At 38.5% G+C, this 23,315-nt stretch overlaps 1 protein-coding gene across 5 annotated transcripts in view; it reads left to right on the top strand.

Moving 5' to 3' along the window:
• Positions 1-23,315, top strand: part of LOC127434482 (TRAF2 and NCK-interacting protein kinase-like) — a 94,335-nt gene that overhangs the window by 41,929 nt on the left and 29,091 nt on the right. For 3 of the 5 annotated variants that reach the window (XM_051687298.1, XM_051687299.1, XM_051687296.1), the window contains exons 4-13: positions 4,860-4,985; positions 9,764-9,874; positions 9,985-10,075; positions 12,033-12,163; positions 12,615-12,669; positions 12,783-12,861; positions 17,389-17,564; positions 18,594-18,660; positions 18,755-18,953; positions 20,829-20,945. In XM_051687298.1, coding sequence (XP_051543258.1) covers positions 4,860-4,985; positions 9,764-9,874; positions 9,985-10,075; positions 12,033-12,163; positions 12,615-12,669; positions 12,783-12,861; positions 17,389-17,564; positions 18,594-18,660; positions 18,755-18,953; positions 20,829-20,945 — 1,152 coding nt within the window. Of the gene's footprint in view, positions 1-4,859; positions 4,986-9,763; positions 9,875-9,984; positions 10,076-12,032; positions 12,164-12,614; positions 12,670-12,782; positions 12,862-17,388; positions 17,565-18,593; positions 18,661-18,754; positions 18,954-20,828; positions 20,946-22,947; positions 23,035-23,315 lie in introns of all 5 variants that reach the window. The other 2 variants (XM_051687297.1, XM_051687295.1) reach the window with 1 other exon arrangement.

The raw sequence follows: 23,315 nt of genomic DNA, 5'->3' as shown, positions 1-23,315 counted from the left end.
TGTGCTTGAAAATTTCATGATTGTGTTTATTTTATTAATTTGAACAGTAGGACAATCAATTACGCTAATATATTTAATCATGATTTTGTAGTTAACGCATCAGTGGATTTATTTATTTATTGTGTAAGAATAATTTTGTGTGATTTACACATGTAGTGATATATGCTGCATGTGCATAAATACAAAGACAAATTGCAGGGGTAAATAAAGAATAATAAAGAATAGGGGTGTAACGATACACTAAGCTCATGATTCGGTACGGTTCATGATACAGGGTTCACGGTTCGATACTTTAAATATTTTGAAAAAAAAGAATACTGAAATGAAAACAATGCATGTATTTCCTGAAACATCAGCAATGTTCAACAAACAACATGTTTTCTTATTTGTACATTTTGCAATCAAAAGTGCAGTAAAGGGAATATTAAGTAATGACAGCTTGGCCCTAATATAAATGCCAGACATAAATTGTCTTGATATGTAAATATAATCTTCAAACAGTTTCTTTTGGATAAATTAACACTAACAGTAGTCAAAGTTTAAATTTCCTTCTCTGTAAATTACAAATAGAATTGGGCTGTCACTGAAAAATTAACTAGCTTTTAGTGCCTGACCGATATTATCGGCCGATATTAGCCTTTCACCGATATATCGGTATCGGCGTATATTTTACCGATATGCGCCGATATTAAAACTTTTTTTCAGAACATATAATGCAGAGAACAATGCTATTGGTGTCATAGCGTAGTTTGTCCAGCAGAGTGCTCTCCGACTTCACTGTTTACAGAGCTGACTTTGAGCTGACGGTGGCTCTGCAGACAGGGCGGAGTTAAGCAGTGTCTCGTTAACTAGTTTGTGAAATACATACTGGAAACTTAATAAACAGTGACCCCATCATTTTCCCTTTTCAATATAACTAATATAACATTAACCTTGTCCCTGACAACCATGTCACTCATGTCTGTTTGCTGTTACCCAGCTATATTGTCAGTGCATTCAGTAATGTAGCAGATTGAAAGGTAAACATCAGAGCATCTGTTTGCAGCTCAGTAGACAACGGGGCGGTGGTGGATTGTGTCTGAGTGTTGAATTCATGCTATGTTGTTACGTATTTGATGAGACACAATGCTGGAAAGTAAAATAACATCCGTCTTTTACTCTCCATGACAACGAGCTTATAGCTAACTAGCTAATCACGTAGCTAATTTCAGTAACTACATTTCCATCTAAAAAAGGATTTTTTGCGGAAAAAGTTTTAGCGCATCAAAATAAAGCTGATGGAAACACAAATTATCGCTAAAATTTCACAAGTGTCGACATAATATTTTTCCATTTAACTCTAACACATAAAATCTATGTTGATACATCAAATGTCACGAAAAACTGGTTTGGAAACACTTTTTGTCGAGAAAATTGGCATTAACACAAAAATGTAGTGTCACATGACAGAATTTGCCCCCAATCGTTAGCCTGTGTTAATCATGACGACAAGGTATACATCCATAAAAGCCAATTTATTGTACGTGATTATGGATTGATCTGAACAGCATAAAGATCCGATTACTGCAAACATGACACTTCCAGGAGTGCCAACACAAATAACTCGTATCATGCACATTGACAAGTGCACAGAGAACAAATGAATGGCCACTCTTTGCGATTAATTTAATCGTGGTAGACATCCGTTTATTTATTAAAGTTGCTTTTCCACACCATTCAAAATAATAGACGGCAGTCACGGAATTAGCCCACAATACAAAAAACATAATTTCTGTACACAAAGTTGGTTTAAATGAAAAATAAATACACAATACTAGGAGAAAAGCTTCAGTGTGCTTTTTTGGAACACTAACATATGTTTAACAATATTAAATTATTGTTTAGTTTACTTTTGGAAACATGCCGGCAAAATTCCCTGTATTAAATTAAATAAATTGCCAAACGAAAAACGCATTAAATTAAAATAATAAAATACGAAATGAAAAAAATATTTTTAGGCCTATATATGCCTTTTCTTTAAACAAACTTAAATTAGCCTTACCCCTGTTCTGTAGATGAATAAAGTCGGCTGAATGACATTTTCTACACTTCAAGACTATCAACTATCAGAACTATTTGTCCAAAACGAGCTTTTGAACATTTTAAAACTTTTAAATATTTTAAATCTAACCCTCTTTACTTCGGATCGCGTTTGCTGAGCTTCTTCAGAAAATGTACATTGCATTATGACGCTAAAATTAATTTGAGATGACAATCAAGTTCAGTTGGTCGTTAAAAGTTGCTGGACAAATATGCGGGACATAATGCAGTTAAGATGGCAATGCTTTAGATTAGATAATTGTTCAAAATAGTCTGTTGAATATCAGTAATGTATCATACAGTTGTGCTCAAAAGTTTGCATACCCTGGCAGAAATTGTGAAATTTTGGCATTGATCTTTTATTTAAGGATAGTGATCATATGAAGCCGCTTATTATCACATAGTTGTTTGGCTCCTTTTTAAATCATAATGGTAACAGAAATCACCCAAATGACCCTGATCAAAAGTTTACATACCCTTGAATGTTTGGCCTTGTTACAGACACACAAGGTGACACACACAGGTTTAAATGGCAATTAAAGGTTAATTTCCCACACCTGTGGCTTTTAAAATTGCAATTAGTGTCTGTGTATAAATAGTCAATGAGTTTGTTAGCTCTCATGTGAATGCACTGAGCAGGCTAGATACTGAGCCAGGGGGAGCAGAAAAGAACTGTCAAAAGACCTGTGTAACAAGGTAATGGAACTTTATAAAGATGGAAAAGGATATAAAAAGATATCCAAAGCTTTGAAAATGTCAGTCAGTACTGTTCAATCACTTAAGAAGTGGAACATTTGGGGATCTCTTGATACCAAGCCAAGGTCAGGTAGACCAAGAAAGATTTCAGCCACAACTACCAGAAGAATTGTTCGGGATACAAAGAAAAACCTCAGGAGAAATACAGGCTGTTCTGGAAAAAGACGGTGTGGTTGTTTCAAGGAGCACAATACGACGGTACTTCAACAAAAATGAGCTGCATGGTCGAGTTGCCAGAAAGAAGCCTTTACTATGCCAATGCCACAAAAAAGCCTGGTTACAATATGCCCGACAACACCTTGACACGCCTCACAGCTTCTGGCACAGTGTAATTTGGAGTGACGAGACCAAAATAGAGCTTTATTGTCACAACCATAAGTGCTATGTTTGGAGATGGGTCAACAAGTATTATGCTCCATTCGTCTTGGCAAAATGCCTCCAGGTCATGCAAAGTCTTTGGTTGTCTTGCATGAACTGCACGTTTGAGATTGCCCCAGAGTGGCTTGATGATATTAAGGTCAGGAGACTGTGATGGCCACTCCAGAACCTTCAACTTTTTCTGCTGTAACCACTGGAGGGTCAACTTGGCCTTGTGCTTAGGGTCATTGTCGTGCTGGAAAGTCCAAAATCGTCCCATGCGCAGCTTTTGTGCAGAAGAATGCAAATTGTCTGCCAGTATTTTCTGATAATATGCTGCATTCATCTTGCCATCAATTTTCACAAGATTCCCCGTGCCTTAGAACTCACACACCCCCAAAACATCAGTGAGCCACCACCATGATTCACAGTGGGGATGGTATTCTTTTCACTATAGGCCTTGTTGACCCCTCTCCAAACATAGCGCTTATGGTTGTGACCATAAAGCTCTATTTTGGTCTCGTCACTCCAAATTACAGTGTGCCAGAAGCTGTGAGGCGTGTCAAGGTGTTGTCGGGCATATTGTAACCGGGCTTTTTTGTGGCATTGGTGCAGTAAAGGCTTCTTTCTGGCAACTCGACCATGCAGCTCATTTTTGTTCAAGTATCGTCGTATTGTGCTCCTTGAAACAATCACACCGTCTTTTTCCAGAGTAGCCTGTATTTCTCCTGAGGTTACCTGTGGGGTTTTTTTTTGTATCCCGAACAATTCTTCTGGCAGTTGTGGCTGAAATCTTTCTTGGTCTTCCTGACCTTGGCTTGGTATCAAGAGATCCCCAAATTTTCCACTTCTTAATAAGTGATTGAACAGTACTGACTGGCATTTTCAAGACTCTGGATATCTTTTTATATCCTTTTCCATCTTTATAAAATTCCATTACCTTGTTACACAGGTCTTTTGACAGTTCTTTTCTGCTCCCCATGGCTCAGTATCTAGCCTGCTCAGTGCATCCACGTGAGAGCTAACAAACTCATTGACTATTTATACACAGACACTAATTGCAATTTTAAAAGCCACAGGTGTGGGAAGTTAACCTTTAATTGCCATTTAAACCTGTGTGTGTGTCACCTTGTGTGTCTGTAACAAGGCTAAACATTCAAGGGTATGTAAACTTTTTATCAGGGCCATTTGGGTGATTTCTGTTATCATTATGATTTAAAAAGGAGCCAAACAACTATGTGATAATAAATGGCTTCATATGATCACCATCCTTAAATAAAAGAATGCATGATCAGTCATATTTTCAAAATCAATGCCAAAATTTCACAATTTCTGCCAGGATATGCAAACTTTTGAGCACAACTGTATGTTAATTGCATGTGTTAAATGCAACTTTGTATATATTGCATATGCATAAATTGGTGATAAATAAGGACATTCAGATTGACTGATATTCAGATAAAAAGTTTGTTTTTACATTTACACAAAGAACAGAGTTAAATCTATCTGTTAATTTGACTAAATTCAGTATTCTGTTAATAATATCAATAGTATGTCATGGAGACAGAAATAGAGCTGTTTCCTGAAATAACCTGCATGTACACAACAGCCAGGATACATAATATTTTCCGGCTCTTTCCTGAGTTTTTTTCTGTTTTATTTGACAGGATGAGGAGGAGGAGATCAAAGCTGAGATCAATATGCTGAAGAAATACTCCCACCATCGGAACATCGCCACCTACTATGGTGCCTTCATCAAGAAGAACCCGCCTGGCATGGATGACCAGCTCTGGGTCAGTCTTCAGCAGAAAGAATCAGGGTTATAATAGTGCATTTGTATATTAGTGTGTTAGTGTGTGTGTTTGTCCCATTGTGTAACGCAAAAACTGAAGCAATCAAACTCTTGACTTAAAATGCTACTGTTCATTAAAGTTATTTTACTTTATGTAAACTAGGGTTTTTCTGGATTCCAGATTTTAGAATAAATTTTTAGTGTTCAAGATGGTGCTGAGTATGGCTGCTGCGTTGCGAGCTCTGACCCAATATTGCATTTTTTTGTTTGTTTTGTCTACAATTCTTATGTTTTTTGTCTTGGATGTTGTCTGCATTATTGTATATGATAGACAAACACTTTTGGACATCGGTTCTGCAATAGTACACCAAAAACCGGACTTTAAATACCTCAATGCCGACCTGCTGTTTTCAAACACGCCAGCTGAGCCCTTTGTCTGGGCAGCCCGGCCGCGGAAACGCAGCCAGAAAAGGGGAAGGAGAGCCGGCGTTCTCATTAGACTAAGACGTCACGCAAATCGACCCCCGTTACCCAGTATTCTACTGGCAAATGTTCAGTCTCTGGACAACAAGCTTTGTGAGCTGAGATCGCAGATCTCTTTCCAACGAGAGACGAGGTACTGCTGCATTATCTGCCTTCCAGAAACTTGGATGTCTGCGGAGATTCCAGACTCAGCCATTGAACCCGTGGGGTTCAATTTTCTCTGTGCACCGAGCAGACAGAGTGAAAGATCTCTCAGGTAAAAGCAGAGGAGGTGGTGTATGTTTTCTGATCAATAAATCCTGGTGTGATCAGAGGAACGTACATTCTATAAAGTCTTTCTGCTCTCCTGATCTGGAATTTCGCATGCTTCTGCGTCGACCATTCTGGCTACCGAGGGAATTCACAGCGGTCATTATCACAGCTGTGTACATACCCCCCACAAGCCGACACAGACCGGGCACTCAAGGAACTGTATGGGAGTATAAGTGAGCACACCCTGAGGCTGTGTTCATTGTGACTGGGGACTTTAACAAAGCCAACCTCAAGTCAGTAGCACCGAAATACTACCAACACATCAGCTTCAACACACGAGGGGACTGGGTTTTGGACCATTGCTACTCTCCCTTCCAGGATGGCCACAAATCCCTCCCCCGCCCACCATTTGGCAAATCGAACCACTCTTCCATTCTGCTTCTGCCCGCTTACAGGCAGAAACTGAAACAGGAATCAACCGCCCTCAGAACGATCCAGTGCTGGTCGGACCAATCAGATTCTATGCTACAAGACTGTTTTGATCACGCGGACTGGGAGATGTTCTGGTCCGCCTCTGATGACGACATCGAGGTCTACGCTGATACCGTAACGTGTTTCATCAGGAAGTGCATAGATGACGTATTACCGACCAAAACTATACGGATCTACCAGAACCAAAAACTGTGGATTAATAACGATGTTCGTGCGGCACTTAATGCGTGGACCTCCGCTTTTAATTCCGGGAACGCGGAGAAGCATAAACAAGCCGGTTATGCCCTCCGCAAAACTATCAGAGCAGCCAGACGCCAGTACAGGGATAAGATTGAAGGACAGTTCAACACCACTGACTCTAGAAGCATGTGGCAGGGAATTATTATCATCACGGACTTCAAAGGGAATAAAAACTCCGCCGTGAACACCGCTGCCTCCCTCCCGGATGAGCTTAATACTTTTTATGCTCATTTCGAGGGAAATAACACCACCCTCATGGAGAGAGCTCTCGCGGCCGAAGCTACAGAGGTTAGTTCACTCTCCGTCTCTGTAGCGGATGTAACCCGATCCTTCCGATGGTTGAATATGCATAAAGCCGCAGGTCCAGACGGCATTCCGGGCCGTGTCAGAGTGTGCGCGAACCAAGTGGCTGGTGTTTTTACGGACATTTTCAACCTTTCCCTCTCCTTGTCTGTGGTCCCCACATGCTTTAAAATGTCCACCATTGTGCCTGTACCAAAGCAATCCAAAATCACTTGCTTAAATGACTGGCATCCTGTTGCTCTGACCCCCATCATCAGCAAATGCTTTGAGAGACTAATCAGAGGTTACATCTGCTCTGTGCTGCCTGCCTCACTGGACTCACTGCATTTTGCATACCACAACAACCGCTCCACTGATGATGCCATTGCATCTACACTATACACTGCTCTCTCCCACCTGGAAAAAAGGAACACATATGTGAGAATGCTGTTTGTAGACTACAGCTCAGCATTCAACACCATAGTGCCCTCCAAGCTTGATGAGAAACTCCAGGCTCTGGGCTTAAACAGCTCACTGTGCAGCTGGATCCTGGACTTCCTGTCAAGCAGACATAAGGTGGTTAGAATGGGCAGTAACATCTCCTCATCACTGACCCTCAACACTCGAGCCCCACAGGGCTGTGTTCTCAGCCCACTCCTGTACTCCATATATACACATGGCTGTGTGGCAACACAGCTCCAATGCCATCATTAAGTTTGCTGATGATACGACGGTGGTAGGTCTGATCACTGACAATGATGAAACTACAGAGAGGAGGTGCACACTCTGACACGCTGGTGTCAGGAGCACAACCTCTCCCTCAACGTCAGTAAGACAAAAGGAGCTTGTGGTGGACTTCAGGAGAAAAGACAAAGAACACAGCCCCATCACCATCAATGGAGCACTGGTGGAGAGAGTCAGCAACTTCAAGTTCCTCGGTGTCCACATCACAGAGGAACTCACTTGGTCCGTCCACACTGAAGCCATTGTGAAGAAGGCTCACCAGCGCCTCTTCTTCGTGAGTTGGCTTCCTGAAGTTTGGAATGAACCACCACACCCTCACACGGTTCTACATCACTGCCTGGTACAGCAACAGCACTGCCCTCAACCACAAAGCCCTGCAAAGGGTGGTGCGAACTGCCAGACACATCATCGGAGGTGAGCTTCCCTCCCTCCAGGACATATATACCAGGCGGTGTGTGAAAAAAGCTCGGAGGATCATCAGATGCTCCAGCCACCCGAGCCATAGGCTGCTCTCACTGCTACCATCAGGCAGGCAGTATCGCAGCATCAGGACCCGCACCAGCCGACTTCATGACAGCTTCTTCCTCCAAGCAATCAGACTTTTGAACTCTTGATCTCTCATGATCAATATACATCAGCACTGCACTTTATTAATCTTACACTGGACTGTCATAAATTATATTCTCTTAACAACACACTGGCAACTGACTATCAACCGACAGCCTGAATGTCAATACAGCACAATACAACCTACTGTATATTTTATATATACTATTTTTATTATATACTGTGTATTCTATATTGTGTGTATTGTATACTGTACATTGTATATTATTATTTTGTATATTGTGTTGTGTGCAATTATGTGTATATTAGATATGTAAATTGTGTTGTGTAAATCTGATGTTTATTGTAGATTGTTATGTCTCATCATTGTCATGACTGCTGTGTTGCTCAGAACTGCACCCAAGACTCTCACCCAGTGTTGCACTTGTGTATATGGTTGAGTGACAAAGTGATTTGATAAATTTGTTTAATACTGACACCCAAATTGAGATCCTTATTGTTTTTGGACCAGATAAATACTGCTATGGTTGTAAAAATAAATGACATTTATGGATTTATGCATAAATCGTATATTCAAAGGCTTTTATTATGCATTTAAGGTACATTTCAAGGTATTTCAGTTTCAATATAGCTTCCCCTACACTGGTAAAGTAACATCTTCAAACAGTTGCTGATTTCTCAGCTACAAACTCAGTGCTCACACTCTGTACAGAGTTGCACGAGCTTTGTTGTTTTCACCCTGTGCATTTAATGTTACCGCAGATTTCCTCTGTGGTGAACTCTGTCGTTGTCTTTACCCAGAAACACAAAGATATATGGCACACTGAAGACATTGCAGTTCTGCTGATATTTTACTTCAGTTCCAGAGTCTGTGGTCAGCACAGCCATCCTTAGACTCCATCGGGCATCTGTGTTAGAAGGATTTCCCTTAGAGGAAAAGCAATGTTGCCAACTCAGCAGCCGTGACTTAGGAACATCCCAAAGGCCAAACATGTTTAGACCTATCTGAGGGCTAGCTCATGAGAGCATTGAAAAACAATAGGTGCGTCACTTTAGAAATCACATCATGTTCTGCTCATAAATTCCATTTATTGGCCTTTCTTTTGCCTTGGGGGTTCTGATGAGAATAGGGTCTCTTTTTATGAGAGGCCTGGGAGCAAAAATGCAAAGCTTAAGAAAACACAACTGTGTTTAGTTATTAAGGACAAACCAAAGCAAGTTTGCATGTCTCCAAATCTACTTTAATTGATGAGGATCTTATAGTATATAAAAGACAAAAATATTTTTCCTTTTCTTCTCCCAAACGGTAAGAACAGCATCCCACAGTGAACTGGGATTCATTTTGTATTATAATTTCTTTTTTTTTTTTTAACAACATGTTTCTTGTTCATAGATTTTTGTGTACCTCCCACTGTTAATAACATTAACCTACGCTTTCACTAGAACTATTGCTACCATTCACATACCACCACCAAAATGCGGTTAAAACACAGTTTTTTCTGAATTCTTTGTTTACATACAGTATCAATATGTAACCTTTCGAACAATTTTACAGTTCATAAGGGCAGCATGTTGCCCGAGTTGATATGCCAGCATTTTGACATTGGGGCGTGTTCACACATGACCACGAAAACAGAATAATGGTATTAAATTCACAGCAAAGTCTCTCAAACAGTATTTTTTCCTGACTTTGTTGTCACCTTCTGAATGTATCTGTAGTTGGTGATGGAGTTTTGTGGTGCTGGATCCGTGACAGATCTGATCAAAAACACAAAAGGGAACACTCTGAAGGAAGAATGGACAGCTTACATCTGCAGAGAGATCCTTAGGGTGAGTATGTGTCCTCCAACTTGACACATTCTTAGCTTTCAGAAATGTTATTTCATTTTCTTTTGATCTCTCCAGTTGAGCTTAACATTCGAAGGATCTGTTTTTGATAGGGTCTGACCCATTTGCATCAGCATAAAGTCATCCATCGTGACATCAAAGGACAGAACGTTTTGCTCACAGAAAATGCAGAAGTCAAACTAGGTGAGTTCACGCCCGATAGCAAACACAGACCATAAGCATGATAAGCATGCTGTGGTAAAAAGCTCACTTTGTTTGAATTAGTGTTGAGGAGTAACTAACTAACTGCTATCAGCCTCATTTTTCAGAAGGGCAACAGTAGGTTTGCTGTTTTCAACATAGTGTACCTTTTCTAGTACCTAACTGTTTTTCCAACAAGTAGCCAGTGTAACATGACAAATGCTACATCATTTTAATCTTTCATTGTATTCCCCAGACAATCTTACAGTTAAGAAAGTTAGTGCAGTTATCGAAACATACTCTCTTAGAATGTTCTTTGTTTGTTTGTTCATTCAGTTTCAATGAACAGGTTGAAAAATGTATTAATTTCACTCTTTTGTAAGGGCATTCACTCAGTAAGGTTCTCAGAAGTCCCTGTGTAGCATTTTAGATCTTCTTTTTTTTTAGCAGCATAAATGTAAAAAAAAAAAAGTTAAGGGTGCTTTTGGGTTTTTTAGTTGTATTTCTTGTAAATTTGTTCAGTGTTTCGATGCCATCACTCTAATTGAGATCCTCATTATTTTTGTGCCATATAAATACTGCTGAGATTAAAATATATGCATGTATGATTTGATAATTATATAATTAACAAGATGATATAATTTTATATTTTTACATACTGTATATATTTTTTATATATATATAATTGGGTCAATGACGTAATGCTCATTTTGTCCGGATCTATTAGGTTATTCAAAAATACATAAAAAATGCAATTCACACAAAACAATTACCTGAATACACCTTTACTATGATGAACATTTTCAACTGCTGAGTTAAAAGTACTTTTTATATTTTTATATTTAAAGTAAAAAATGGGTGTAACCATCAAGGGGCATTATAAAAATAAAGTCTCATTAAAAGCTGAAAAACTTGAGAGAAAAAAAAATGTGGGCATGAGTAGTTTGGAATAATCTTTTATGATTATTTCTTAAAAAAAAAAAAAAAAAAAAAAAACAGCAAAACAAATTAGTTTTTTACATTTATTTTATATTTGAAAAACTTTTGCGCACCAAATCAAAGTCAGGTGGTGTAACAAACATGCCAATTATGTTGTAATATGACAAGAAAACCATAAAACAGAGACGACCCCTTTAGACCCTCAAGACTGTGTGTTTTTTTTTGTTGTTGTTGTTGTTTTTTTAATCTGATATTTTGACATTTTTATTACAAGGCACATTTTGTTCAGGTCAAACATATTCTTGATATTTGTGACTCAAAAATGTTTACCTTAAAATATCTTTGAAAACTTTTTTTTAATATTAATTATGTCATGTATATTCAAGGGGCAAGAAAAGTATTTTTATACCTTTTACTTGATGGTTGCACCACTTGACATTTTTAAGTCATTTAATACTTTTTATTTTCTGTAAAATGCTATAAATGTTTTTCAAAAATGTATGAAACCAACATGGACACAAAGATTACATTTCTCTGAAATTGATACATTTTTTAAAATAGATTTTTTAAAACAAAAATTTGTCAACAACCCAATGAACAATATTATATGCCCTCTTAAATAGCTTCAATGTAATAAAATATTTTTTTGTTACTAACTCGTCATGTAGCTAACCCTTTTTTAAAAAGTATAGCTTTACAGTAACTTCTTATGAGTAGCTTGTAGCATGGCAAGCAACAGTTTCAAAGTAGCTTTCCCTAATACTTATTGTACACAGTGCTGTGTTAAGGAACCTGTGGCTCTGAGTTATTAGGGCTTGTCATTGAGTTGTTAAGAGTTTGGGAGACAGTTCAGGCTGTTTGCTATGACAACTCTGCCTGCGGTGACAAGGGAAGAGTGGCACAGAGGCAAATGGCAGTATGCACTTCATCAAAGACCGCTCCGCTCTTTACAGCACGCAGACGCATTAAGGCCAAATCTCCCTGGTGTGTGTGTGCGCGTGTTTGTGTGTGTTTCCAACAGTTGATTTTGGTGTAAGTGCACAGTTAGACCGCACTGTCGGTAGGAGGAATACATTTATTGGCACGCCATATTGGATGGCTCCAGAGGTCATAGCCTGTGATGAGAACCCAGACGCCACATATGACTTCAAGGTACTTCAAGCGTTGCTTAATTACGCTGTCACTATCTTGTTATAGAACCTGATTGCTTTTGTGTGAGAGCATTTTTTTTTTTTTTTTTTTTTTTTTTTTTTTACTTAAAGGGATAGTTCACTTTCTTTCTTCAGTGTAACACAAAAGGAGATGTTAGGCAGTATATTTGTCTCAGTCACCATTCACTTTCATTGTGTCTTATTACCAGAAAATGAACGTAAATGGTGACTGAGACTGTCCTTCTGACTAACATCTCTTTTTGTGTTCCATGGAAGAAAGAAAGTCATATGTGTTTGGAACAACATTGTGAGCAAACATTGTGAGGGTGAGTAAATGACTGAATTTTCATTTTCAAGTGAACGATCCCTTTAAGGCATTTGGTGGAAAAGATTGTCTTGGGAAAGATTGCCCACACAATTTACAGTTGGAACCTTGGTTCATTTTGTTACAGAGTGATCTGTGGTCACTGGGAATTACAGCTATTGAAATGGCAGAAGGAGCCCCTCGTAAGTCCAGCACAATGCACAAAGCAATACAATATAAAGCACATGATAGCATAATTCTTATGAGCACAGTCATTGTCTGGGTGCAGATTACTAACACCTGTGTCATCTCACAGCCCTGTGCGACATGCATCCCATGCGTGCTCTCTTCCTCATCCCTAGAAACCCAGCACCAAGACTCAAGTCCAAGAAGTGGTGAGTTCCACATCCCTAAACTGCTCACCAAATTTATTATCCAATAATACAGTATAAGCAAGCCACACCAGATACTGACTCTATCAATCTGCCACCTAGACAGCATTTAAAGGCATCACAGGCACACTTTTGATGATAAAGCTGTTCCAAAAAGGGAGGCAAAAACATTATCTTCTAAGGGGCCGTTCAGACCAAATTTGCACTTGCAGTAAAAAAAACTAGACGCAGTTCAACAAATGGAGTAGAATGCAAGTGTCTTGAGAACCTTTTTTTAAAGTAGATCTTTTAACCTGATAAGGTTTCTGAAAAACCTGGTATGCTGGAGTGAAACACTGATAAAACAGCCGTCATAGACATCCGTCTAGTGCATTTTTTACATAGCAAAACAGTATTCTGTGTTAACGGCCCCCAAGACACCTTGTTTTTGCCAAATTTTAAGGCAGCATTCCATGTATCCTTTGCATATACACCGATCAGCCACAACATTAAAACCACCTGCCTAATATCGTGTAGGTCCCCCTCATTCCACCAAAACAGCTCTGACCCGTCAAGGCATGGACTCCACAAGACCTCTGAAGGTGTCCTGTGGTATCTGGCACCAAGATCCTTTAAGTCCTATAAGTTGTGAGGTGGGGCCTCCATGGATCGGACTTGGTCCACCACATCCCATAGATGCTCAGTCAGATTGAGATCTGGGGAATTTGGAGGCCAATTCAACACCTTGAACTCTTTGTCATGTTCCTGCTCCCAACACATGAAATTGAAGAACTGACTGTTCAATTGCTGCCTAATATATTCCACCCCTTGCAACAGGGGTCGGAAACCTATGGCTAACGTGCCACAAGTGGCTCTTTGTTAAAAATCAAGTGGCTCGCCGGGTGTCTCACCATTCACCAACACATGATTGTTTAAAATTTTCCTGCAGAAAGTAGGGGTGCGATTGCAAAGCTTGAAGTCAATAACACTGTTTTGATTTCTTTTCTCCCGAATTCGTTGTACAGCCTACTCCTGGTGAACAAGGTTTGAAATTAACAGCCGCCAAATGCGGATTTTTCATGTGGAGTATTTTACTGATGTACCAGCCACTGTGGAGGGTGACCTGTAAGACTTCTCGGAGTGATATATGACAAGAAATTAGACACAAAAACGCTCGTTTGACGAAACGTGTGATTATATTTTGAAGAACAGATGAAAGAAAAGACGCCGATGCACGTCTGATTTGATATGTGTGGGCAGTGAGCTCTGCTTTTCACGAATGCAATGAAAGCACTTCTCCAAGACGCACACGCATAGAGTTCTGGGCCTCGTTTCCCAATAACTATTGATCTTAGCGGTTAAGAACATTTTCTATGAGCGATTTTACAAACGTTTGTTATTTTTTATGTGTGCCCAGGGTGTGAAGTAGCACCCGCCACCCTCCAAATGCAATGAGGCTCAATCCAGTTTGCAAGCTCCCTGTCAAAATGCAGGTATTTCATGCGCGAGTAAATTTGCTCATCTACCCGCAACAGGCTGGTAACCTGTAAGATGTCTCGGAGTGACAAATGACAAGAAATGCTGTTAGTCACAAAGAGATGCACTTAAAGAAACTTTATTATATTTTATTATATAAGAACAGACAAAAGAAAAGCCGTCAATGCTTGTGTCTTATTCGCTGTTTGTTCAGAGGTTTGGAGCACAAGCCTGTCTCGTGGAACATGCACATGTAAAGAGTTTTCACTCCTTTTTCTCTGTTTCATTCATCTGATAACTGTTTGCAAGAATAATATCGTCTATGAGAATGCTGCAAATGATCTCTGATCATCTCAGGAGGTACTGTGAGTTTCACTTTGCCATGGAGCAGTTCGCTCTTGTTTGTGAATGCAACTCTGCAGGTTTAGTAACATATATATATATATATTAGTGGTGGCCAAAAATATTGGCACCTTTGATAAATATGAGCAAAGAAGGCTGTGAAAAAAATCTGCATTGTTTATCCTTTTGATCTTTCGTTCACAAAAATCTAACCTTTAATTGAAGTAAAACAATTGAAAGAGGGGAAATATCTCATTATTAAATAAATATTTTTCTCCAAAATTTGTTGGCCACAATTATTGGCACCCCTAGAAATTCTTATGAGTAAAATATATCTGAAGTATACTCCCTTTTTTATTTAACATTTTTTAGTGCACCTGGGTGACTGAGAACAGGAAATTGTTCAGCCATGACTTCCTGTTTCACAGGGGTATAAATATGATTTAACACACAGGCCAAATTCCCTTAATCATCAATCACAGTGGGTTAGACTAAAGAATATAGTTCTGATGTGTGGCAAAGGTGAGCTTCACAAAATGGGAAGTGGCTATAAGAAAATAGCCAAAGCATTGAAAATGCCCATTTCCACCATCAGGGCAATAATTAACAAGTTCCAATCAACTGAAGATCTTAAGAATCAGCCTGGTTTCTCCCAAGGTTATTTTTCTCCATTAACCAACATCTTATGGAGTTTTGTGTTCCTTGCCACAGTCGCCATCGGCTTGCTTACTGGGGTTCTAAATACAATGATTATTGAATTACTTATTTTTTCAAACTACACAATGATGACTCTAAGACTTTATAGATATTACGGTTTCATTTTCTGTTAATGCATGATTTTTTGTAAAGCTGCTTTGAAACCATGTGTGTTGTGAAAGGTGCTATACAAATAAAAATGACTTGACTTGACAATGATCCAAAACAAACATCAAAATCAACACAAAAATGGTTCACTGACCACAAATCAAGGTTCTGCCATGGCCATCCCAGTCCCCTGACCTGAACCACATAGAAAATTTGTGGGGTGAACTGAAGAGGAGAGTCCACCAACATGGACCTCTGAATTTGAAGGATCTGTAGAGATTCTGTATGGAGGAATGGTCTCAGATCCCTTGCCAGGTGTTCTCCAACATCATTAGGCATTATAAGAGAAGACTCTAAGCTGTTATCTTGACAAAGAGAGGTTGTAAAAAGTATTGAATAAAAGGGTGCCAATAATTATGGCCAATGCGTTTTGGAGAAAAATATTTATTTAATAATGAGATATTTACCCCGTTTCAGTTGTTTTACTTCAATTAAAGGTTAGATTGTTTAGATTTTATTTTTAATGAAAGATCAAACGGATAAACGATGCAGATTTTTTTTCACAGCCTTCTTTGCTCATATTTACCATGGGTGCCAATATTTTTGTCCACAATTGTGTGTGTGTGTATGTGTGTGTATATATATATATATATATATATTAAACAAAGATGAAAGTGATTAATGAAGTGATCATAAAATAAAATAATACAAGACACCTTGAACCTAAAATTGAGTTCTATTTTCTTTTCTTTAGGCAGCATAAACTGTATAACCAAAGCGCAATACAAACACATTTGATAAGAACACACATTTGGAAGCATTTTTTTGGGAACACATGGGAATTTTTTGGACTTATTTATTATGATTATTATGATTATTATCTTTACATTTATTAAAGTCTTTAGTTCTTAATTTCTAGGCTATAAGTAATTTTTCACCTGTTGTGATACTTGCGTGATGGCAAATGGAGCCATTGGTGATTTTTTTTTTTGATCACTTTGATATTTTAATTACTTTTTTTCCCATTTCGTTTAAAGTGCAATTTGAATTTAGATTTTTTTTTTTTTTTTTTTTTTTTTCAATAAATTAATTTTTAAAGCAAAATCAATAAAGCAAAAATATTCACTGACCCTCAGCAGGATAGGACGTTTCTGTAGTATGGCAGAAGACAGCATAGCAGGTTTGGGAACAGAGCTGCTGTCTCTGAATTCTACTCTGGATTTCTGGATCAATGTAAAATGTATCTTCAGGCAGAGATCGGTTTAACAAGTTGGGGCCTTTAAACAGGCCACTTGAAAAAAATAATTTAATAGAAAAATGCAAACTTGTCAGCTTTATGAGCTGCCCGCCCACTATGCGCTTCAAATATGCTTACATTTCAACCAGAGAAGAATTCTCTTATCTTAACTGAATTTTTGGCAGAATTCATACTTGCATACATAAATATGATGACTTAAATATTATAAATATGACTTACATTTCATAAATACGTTGACAACATACACAAGCATATAGTATGTGCCTGTAACAGAATACAGAGAATAAATTCTTGTTTTACCTTACCTGTTTTCCTGTGCACATCCTCCCTGCAACATCTGACAGTATTAGTGTAATTCTGCTTTATTGCCTTTGAAGACATCACACAGATCTTTCGTTGCATCCAAGATCAGATCATTTCTCATGTTTATATATATGTTTATTGCCTCTGTGTAAAAATGTCTTGCAAAATTGGTTATTTTATAAATCAAATCAATCAATATGAGCATTGGGATTGTGCAGAATATTGCACACTGCAGTGTTGGACTTAACATTTATGAGTATGAGAAGCCTTTGTGATTGTAAAAACAAAACTACATGTGTTCAGCATAACGTAATGTTGTGGAATTGACTCCCAAAACATTTCATCTGGACCCTGACGGCCTTCTCCAGGTCAAAAAAGTTCCAGTCTTTCATTGAGAGCTGTCTGGTGAAGAATCACAATCAGAGACCCAGCACTGAACAACTGATGAAACATCCCTTCATCAAAGACCTACCCAACGAGAGACAGGTCCGAATTCAACTCAAAGATCACATCGACAGGACAAAGAAGAAGAGGGGAGAGAGAGGTGAGCGTGCTTTGTTTGTTTGGAATGCACTTTGAGCATCTTTGATAGAGTGTGTGGTATTTGATAGAGCATGTAAAGTTCAAGAGTTTCATGATCACTAATCTAAGATCAGATGGTCTAACTGAGATCCTGTGGAACATATTGAGAGGGAGCTGATCTTAGCATACAGTACAATGAGATCTGTGTTGGCTAAGTTACTAAAACTATCACAAATGACTAATTCATTACTTCTTTAAAATCAGATTACTGACTTTACTGATCACTTCATCGTAAAAGTAATCACATAACTAATTCATTTTAAATTACTTTCTAAAACACATTTCATAAAAAGAATTCCTCATTCATTGTCTCATGTAAATCAAATACTCAGCACCCTTAAAATGACTTATTATAGGGTGCATGCTCTTCAGCTGTCACAGAAACACAAGCAGATGTGCATATAAACATAATTCATGTTATAAACATAATTCAACATAAATAATATTATTTTATATATATATAAGTTACCTGAGTAATGAACTTCCTTGAAAGTCTGTAACTGAAAACTGTGTTATTACAAGAATTAAAAATTGTGTTCGTTACACTACCTTCTTAAGTAAAAGTAATCAGATTACAGTAACTAATTACTTTGTTATCCGATTACACCCAACACTAAGATACAGGAAATGTCCATTAGCTCCATTGATATATTCCGTCAGCAAAAGCTAATCCTAGATCATAATTTTTAAAGTGTATTCATACCGAGCAAGATGCAACAAGATGTTAAAGCAAAACAATGCATTCCTACGAAGACTTTTGCACTGAGTTCAGTGCAGTGAAGTTGCAGGGTGAACTTCTTTTTCGACAGGGTCAATTATTCTCTTCTTTTCTGTTCTATTCTACAGTATTAACACTATTATTTTTGTTTTGCTTGAGAATTTTTTATGATAGTTTTCATGTCATTTTGTCATATTGCTTTTTGTCTAAATACTACTTAAATCTTAGAAGAGCCTTTATGTGACTATGGCATTTGATTGTCTTTTTTTTTAGATGAGACCGAGTACGAATACAGTGGAAGTGAAGAAGAGGAGGAAGAGCGGGACATTGGCGAGCCGAGGTACGTCAACCCATAGCATACACAAGCATGCAGAGTAGTTGTGGTATAGAAGAGACCTGAATGACCTCAAGATGATGAAACATCTTCATTGCAGCTCCATCATCAACATCCCTGGAGAGTCGACCCTGAGGCGGGACTTCCTGCGTCTGCAGCTGGCCAATAAGGAACGCTCGGAAGCTCTGAGAAGACAACAGCTGGAACAGCAGCAGAATGAGGAACACAAGCGCCAACTACTGGCAGAGAGGCAGAAACGCATTGAGGAACAAAAAGAGCAAAGGAGAAGACTGGAAGAGGTAAGAAGAAAGAGAGGAGAATTTTAAAGTGTAAATGACCAGTTTCATTTCTTTAGCATTTCTCTAATTGTACTGGTACCATTTACTTCTGTTTTTACATGAGTCTGCTTGAAATATGTAAATGTAAATTATTTGTAAATTCATATACAACTGCAGAAGTGTGATTTACCATTCTAACACATGGAACAAATATTGTGCCTTATTTAGCAAGTGACATGATTTGGTTTGATTAGACAAACGGCCTTTGATGTCAACAACAAAAACACAAGGGACGTGTTTTCTCCTCCCTTTTAAATGTTGATGAGCTTCTTTTTTTTATCCTAAGTATGCATGATTAGTTGCATAGTTGCATTTTATTATTTGCATTTAGAATTGTTTTTCACCTGTCCGCAACCCTATCAGAACAGACCTGTAACTCATTTTTGGGTCTTGACCCCCCTAGTCGAGAACCGCTGTGCTTACCCAGAGTGATTCACCATTGTACAAATTCCAAATGGCAAGAAATGCTTTGCTATTTCTTTTTGGTCACTCAGACACACACTTAATTTTGTGTGTAATGGCCCACAAGGTGCTGTCATTATATATATATATATATATATATGTCCCTGGGCAATGCTGGGGTATGATCATTCCACAGGAAAGTTACCCAGTATCTACAGAGTGGCTATAGGGATTTCTTCAAACGCCAGAGAACGAAAGCAAGATCAGTGAGCTGGCAGAGATATTCCTGAGTTATGTGATGTAGGGTTTTCTCAGTAGGGGGGAAAGCAGAGAACCTGTGGGGATGAATCAGGCTGCCCAGTTGGGCGTCAACCTCTCATTCAGCACTTCTAACTCCCACTGTTCCACTGTCAGGCTGCCTCGGCTCTGCATGGCTCCTGTAAACAGCTCCTGCTGGGGAAAGGCCATTCAGCATGGCTGACTGCTCCAAATGCATTGGTGTTCACACTGGAAGTAGAGAATACTGCGTGCATGAAGCTTGGACTGGTTGCAAGAAACAGTTCAACCAAAAATTAAAATTCTCTCATCATTTACTCACTCATGCCATTCCAAATTGGTTTGACTTTCTTTCTTCTGCTGAACACAAACAAAGGTTTTTAGAAGAATATTTCAGCTCTGTAGGTCCTCACAATTCAAGTGAATGGTGGCCAAAACTTTGAAGCACCAAAAAGCACATAAAGGCAGCAAAAAGTAATCCATATGACTCCAGTGGTTAAATCTATGTCTTCAAAAGCGATATGATAGGTGTGGGTGAGAAACCGATAAATATTTAAGTCCTTTTTTACTATAAATTCTCCTCTCTGCCCAGTAAGTGGCGATATGCACGAAAAATGTGAATCACCAAAAACAAAAGAAAAAGAATGTGAAAGTGAAAGTGGAGATTGATAGTAAAAAAGGAATCTGTTTCTCACCCACACCTATCAGATTGCTTTGGAAGACATGGACTTAATCACTGGAGTCTTATGGTTTAATTTTATGCTGCCTTTATATGCTTTTGGAGCTTCAAATGTTTGGTCACTATTCACTTGCATTGTGAAGACCTACAATTTTGGGTGAACTATTCTTTAAGTTAAGCAACAAATGGAACAGAATGGAGTTGTCTCCAGACACGTTTTTTTAAGTTGAAGTTCGTCTTGTGCAAGACACTGAAAAATGCGGTGTGGCACGGTGAAGTGGTCAAAGATGCCTGCTTAACCCATGTTAACATTGAAAAAACGATAAAAAAAAACACTGTAGACATAAATGTAGCATATTCAATGTGTTTCCAAATGAAAATATTAGTGTGGCCTTAGAGTGAAATTTGGGGTCAGGTTCTGAGATACTATATAGGAATGGAAGAATAATCACAGATGATTTTTGTTTGTGGTGTAACAGCAACAGCGACGGGAGAGAGAGCTCCGGAAACAACAGGAGAGAGAGCAGAGGAGGCGCTATGAAGAGATGGAACAGCTGCGGAGAGAGGAGGAGAGGAGGCACGCAGAGAGGGAGCAGGTACATGAGTATACAATAATACACAGCACTGAGAAAAACCTTAGAGGAAAGGGGCATACCACGGTTCTGACCAATATTGTTTTTTTTTTTTAATGCCCAATGCCAATATGATGCACACAAAAGTGCTGAAATTAAATACAATTACACTTTTTGTACACAATATTTACTCAGAATTTACTGAAATGTTTTAAAACACAACATGCATGTGGTAAAACAATATTTGATATATATATATGTTGGCAATGCTGTCTATTGCTACAAACAAACCCTTAATCTGCTGTATTAAAAGAGGTAAGTAAACTAAACCATGCCACAATTGAGCTTGGAACAGGAAAGCAAGACATGAAGTGATGTGTCAGCTTCACACTCTCACACTCTACATGCTATCAAACTCCCTCAGATTCACCACTGTAGAGAGATCGAGACAAGATGTACTTTTTGTTAATCAGCCTATATAAAGACACATTCACACACATTACCTTCTGCTAGGAATCAGTGAGGTTGTATTCACACTTTCTAAAGCAAACATGCACAAAGAGAGCACTTGTATCCATACACTCTGTTTTGAAGGCCTCTGATAATCATAAGTGTAATTTGATGTGCACTTAAGGCAGGTTTTGTTCTCGATTAAGCTGTCCACTCATATATGCATGTCAGACTCTCACATGCCTGGATTCCTTATTTAAAGCGTTCTTTAGGCCATGACTCACTTCCTTCAGAGAGGAAAATATACTGCAGGATGGTATGCATATTTGAAGCACCCACCCACCCTTAAAAATGCGGTTGTGCCACATGAGTCCTCTTCAGTACTAAATGAGGATGTCTCATGGGTGTGTGTTTGTGTGTGTATGCAGAGATAAATAAGAGTGACTGACCCATTAATGACTTTGAGTTGAGCCTTGTGTTCTTTTACTGTGTAAGGTACTGCACACACAGTTTATGTAGAGAACAAATGCCTTGGGGACAATTGTGTATTCTGTTCTATCCATGCCAAATGCTAAGTGAAGCTTTCTTTGCTTAAATGCAATAAATCGTGGCATCATCTTTGCTGTCATATAGCGTTTCATGGTCATGCTGCTAATTATAGTGACCGTGTCCTCAGTTTTTCTATAATGTCTTCATAGGGGCATATACGCAAATCCAGGCATGTTTCTCTCTCAGCTGAAGTTCCTTTGTTTCTAATTTGAAACAAATAACTCTTAATAAGTCTTTTCACCAAAGAAGGCATACATCCTCAAAATACTGTATGCCAGTGTGTCTGCTGTACATACCTTTCTTCCAAAACCCCACTTTTTCTCTCCAGATATCTCTGACCAAATAATGTGCATAAATGTTAGCAAGCTGTACACCTGTTCAACTAAAGCTGCATAGACCAAATATTAAAAAAATGTGTAACTTGCAAAATGTCATAATGCAAAATATCATTATCAGAGATGATAGATGTAAACAAAAAATATGATTTTTCATATCAAATGAATAGTAAGTTGAAAGTGTATTTTTTTTTTAAGTGAAAGTGAAAGTGTAGTTGGCAATAAAAGCATACTTTAGGATTGGATTGGTTTTTGGGATGCTCAAAGACACCAATCACATTTTTTGCTATTTCACAGAAGCTTTTTTTTATCTAAATCATTTTCAATGTTGCAAGTTCCCCTGGAGCAGCCTGGGGTTAATTGGCCTGCTTCAGGCCGCAATGATGATCACTGCTCTCAGTAAGTCCCAAGTGCATGAATGGCCCATTCCAGGTTTTGAACACAGGACCTTTGGGTCACCAGCCCATATCACATCATAACTGTGCTAATCACACATTTGCCCAGATGGGATCTAGGCAGAACAATTTGCCACAAGTTATTATCGGTCAATGGTCTTCTTACCCTTCTGATTTGCTTGTTTAATCCTTTACTCTTTCATTCTTAACACTTTAAAGGCCCTCTCATCTATTTTTCTGCCTCTCTCTCTTTCTATCTCTGTTTTTTCCTCCTGGTGTGCCTTGCTTTGGGTTTAGGAGTATATACGTCGTCAGTTAGAAGAAGAACAAAGGCAGTTGGAGATTCTACAACAGCAGCTCCTCCAAGAGCAGGCTCTTCTCCTGGTAAACTAACATCTCACCTTTCACTCTGACTTTCACTGTTCTTGCACTATATTTTCATTTCATCTTCTGTGCTTGTGGCATCTGCGGTGGACACATAGAGAGTATCGACTGTGTGAATTGATTTGGAGCGTTTGGGATTTGTGGCAGCTCTGTTTATTGTTGTTCAATGCTCAGGGAAATTAGTTTCATAGATATCAGACCATCAATGGGATTATCTCAAAAAGCTGTTTGGTTTGAAACAAGACTTCTCTGAGTTCCAATAGCATCCAGTTATTTTTAGA

The sequence above is a fragment of the Myxocyprinus asiaticus genome, chromosome 44, assembly GCF_019703515.2.
Source record: "Myxocyprinus asiaticus isolate MX2 ecotype Aquarium Trade chromosome 44, UBuf_Myxa_2, whole genome shotgun sequence".
In the NCBI taxonomy this organism is placed as follows: domain Eukaryota; kingdom Metazoa; phylum Chordata; class Actinopteri; order Cypriniformes; family Catostomidae; genus Myxocyprinus; species Myxocyprinus asiaticus.
This window is presented reverse-complemented; position numbering and strand designations above follow the sequence as displayed.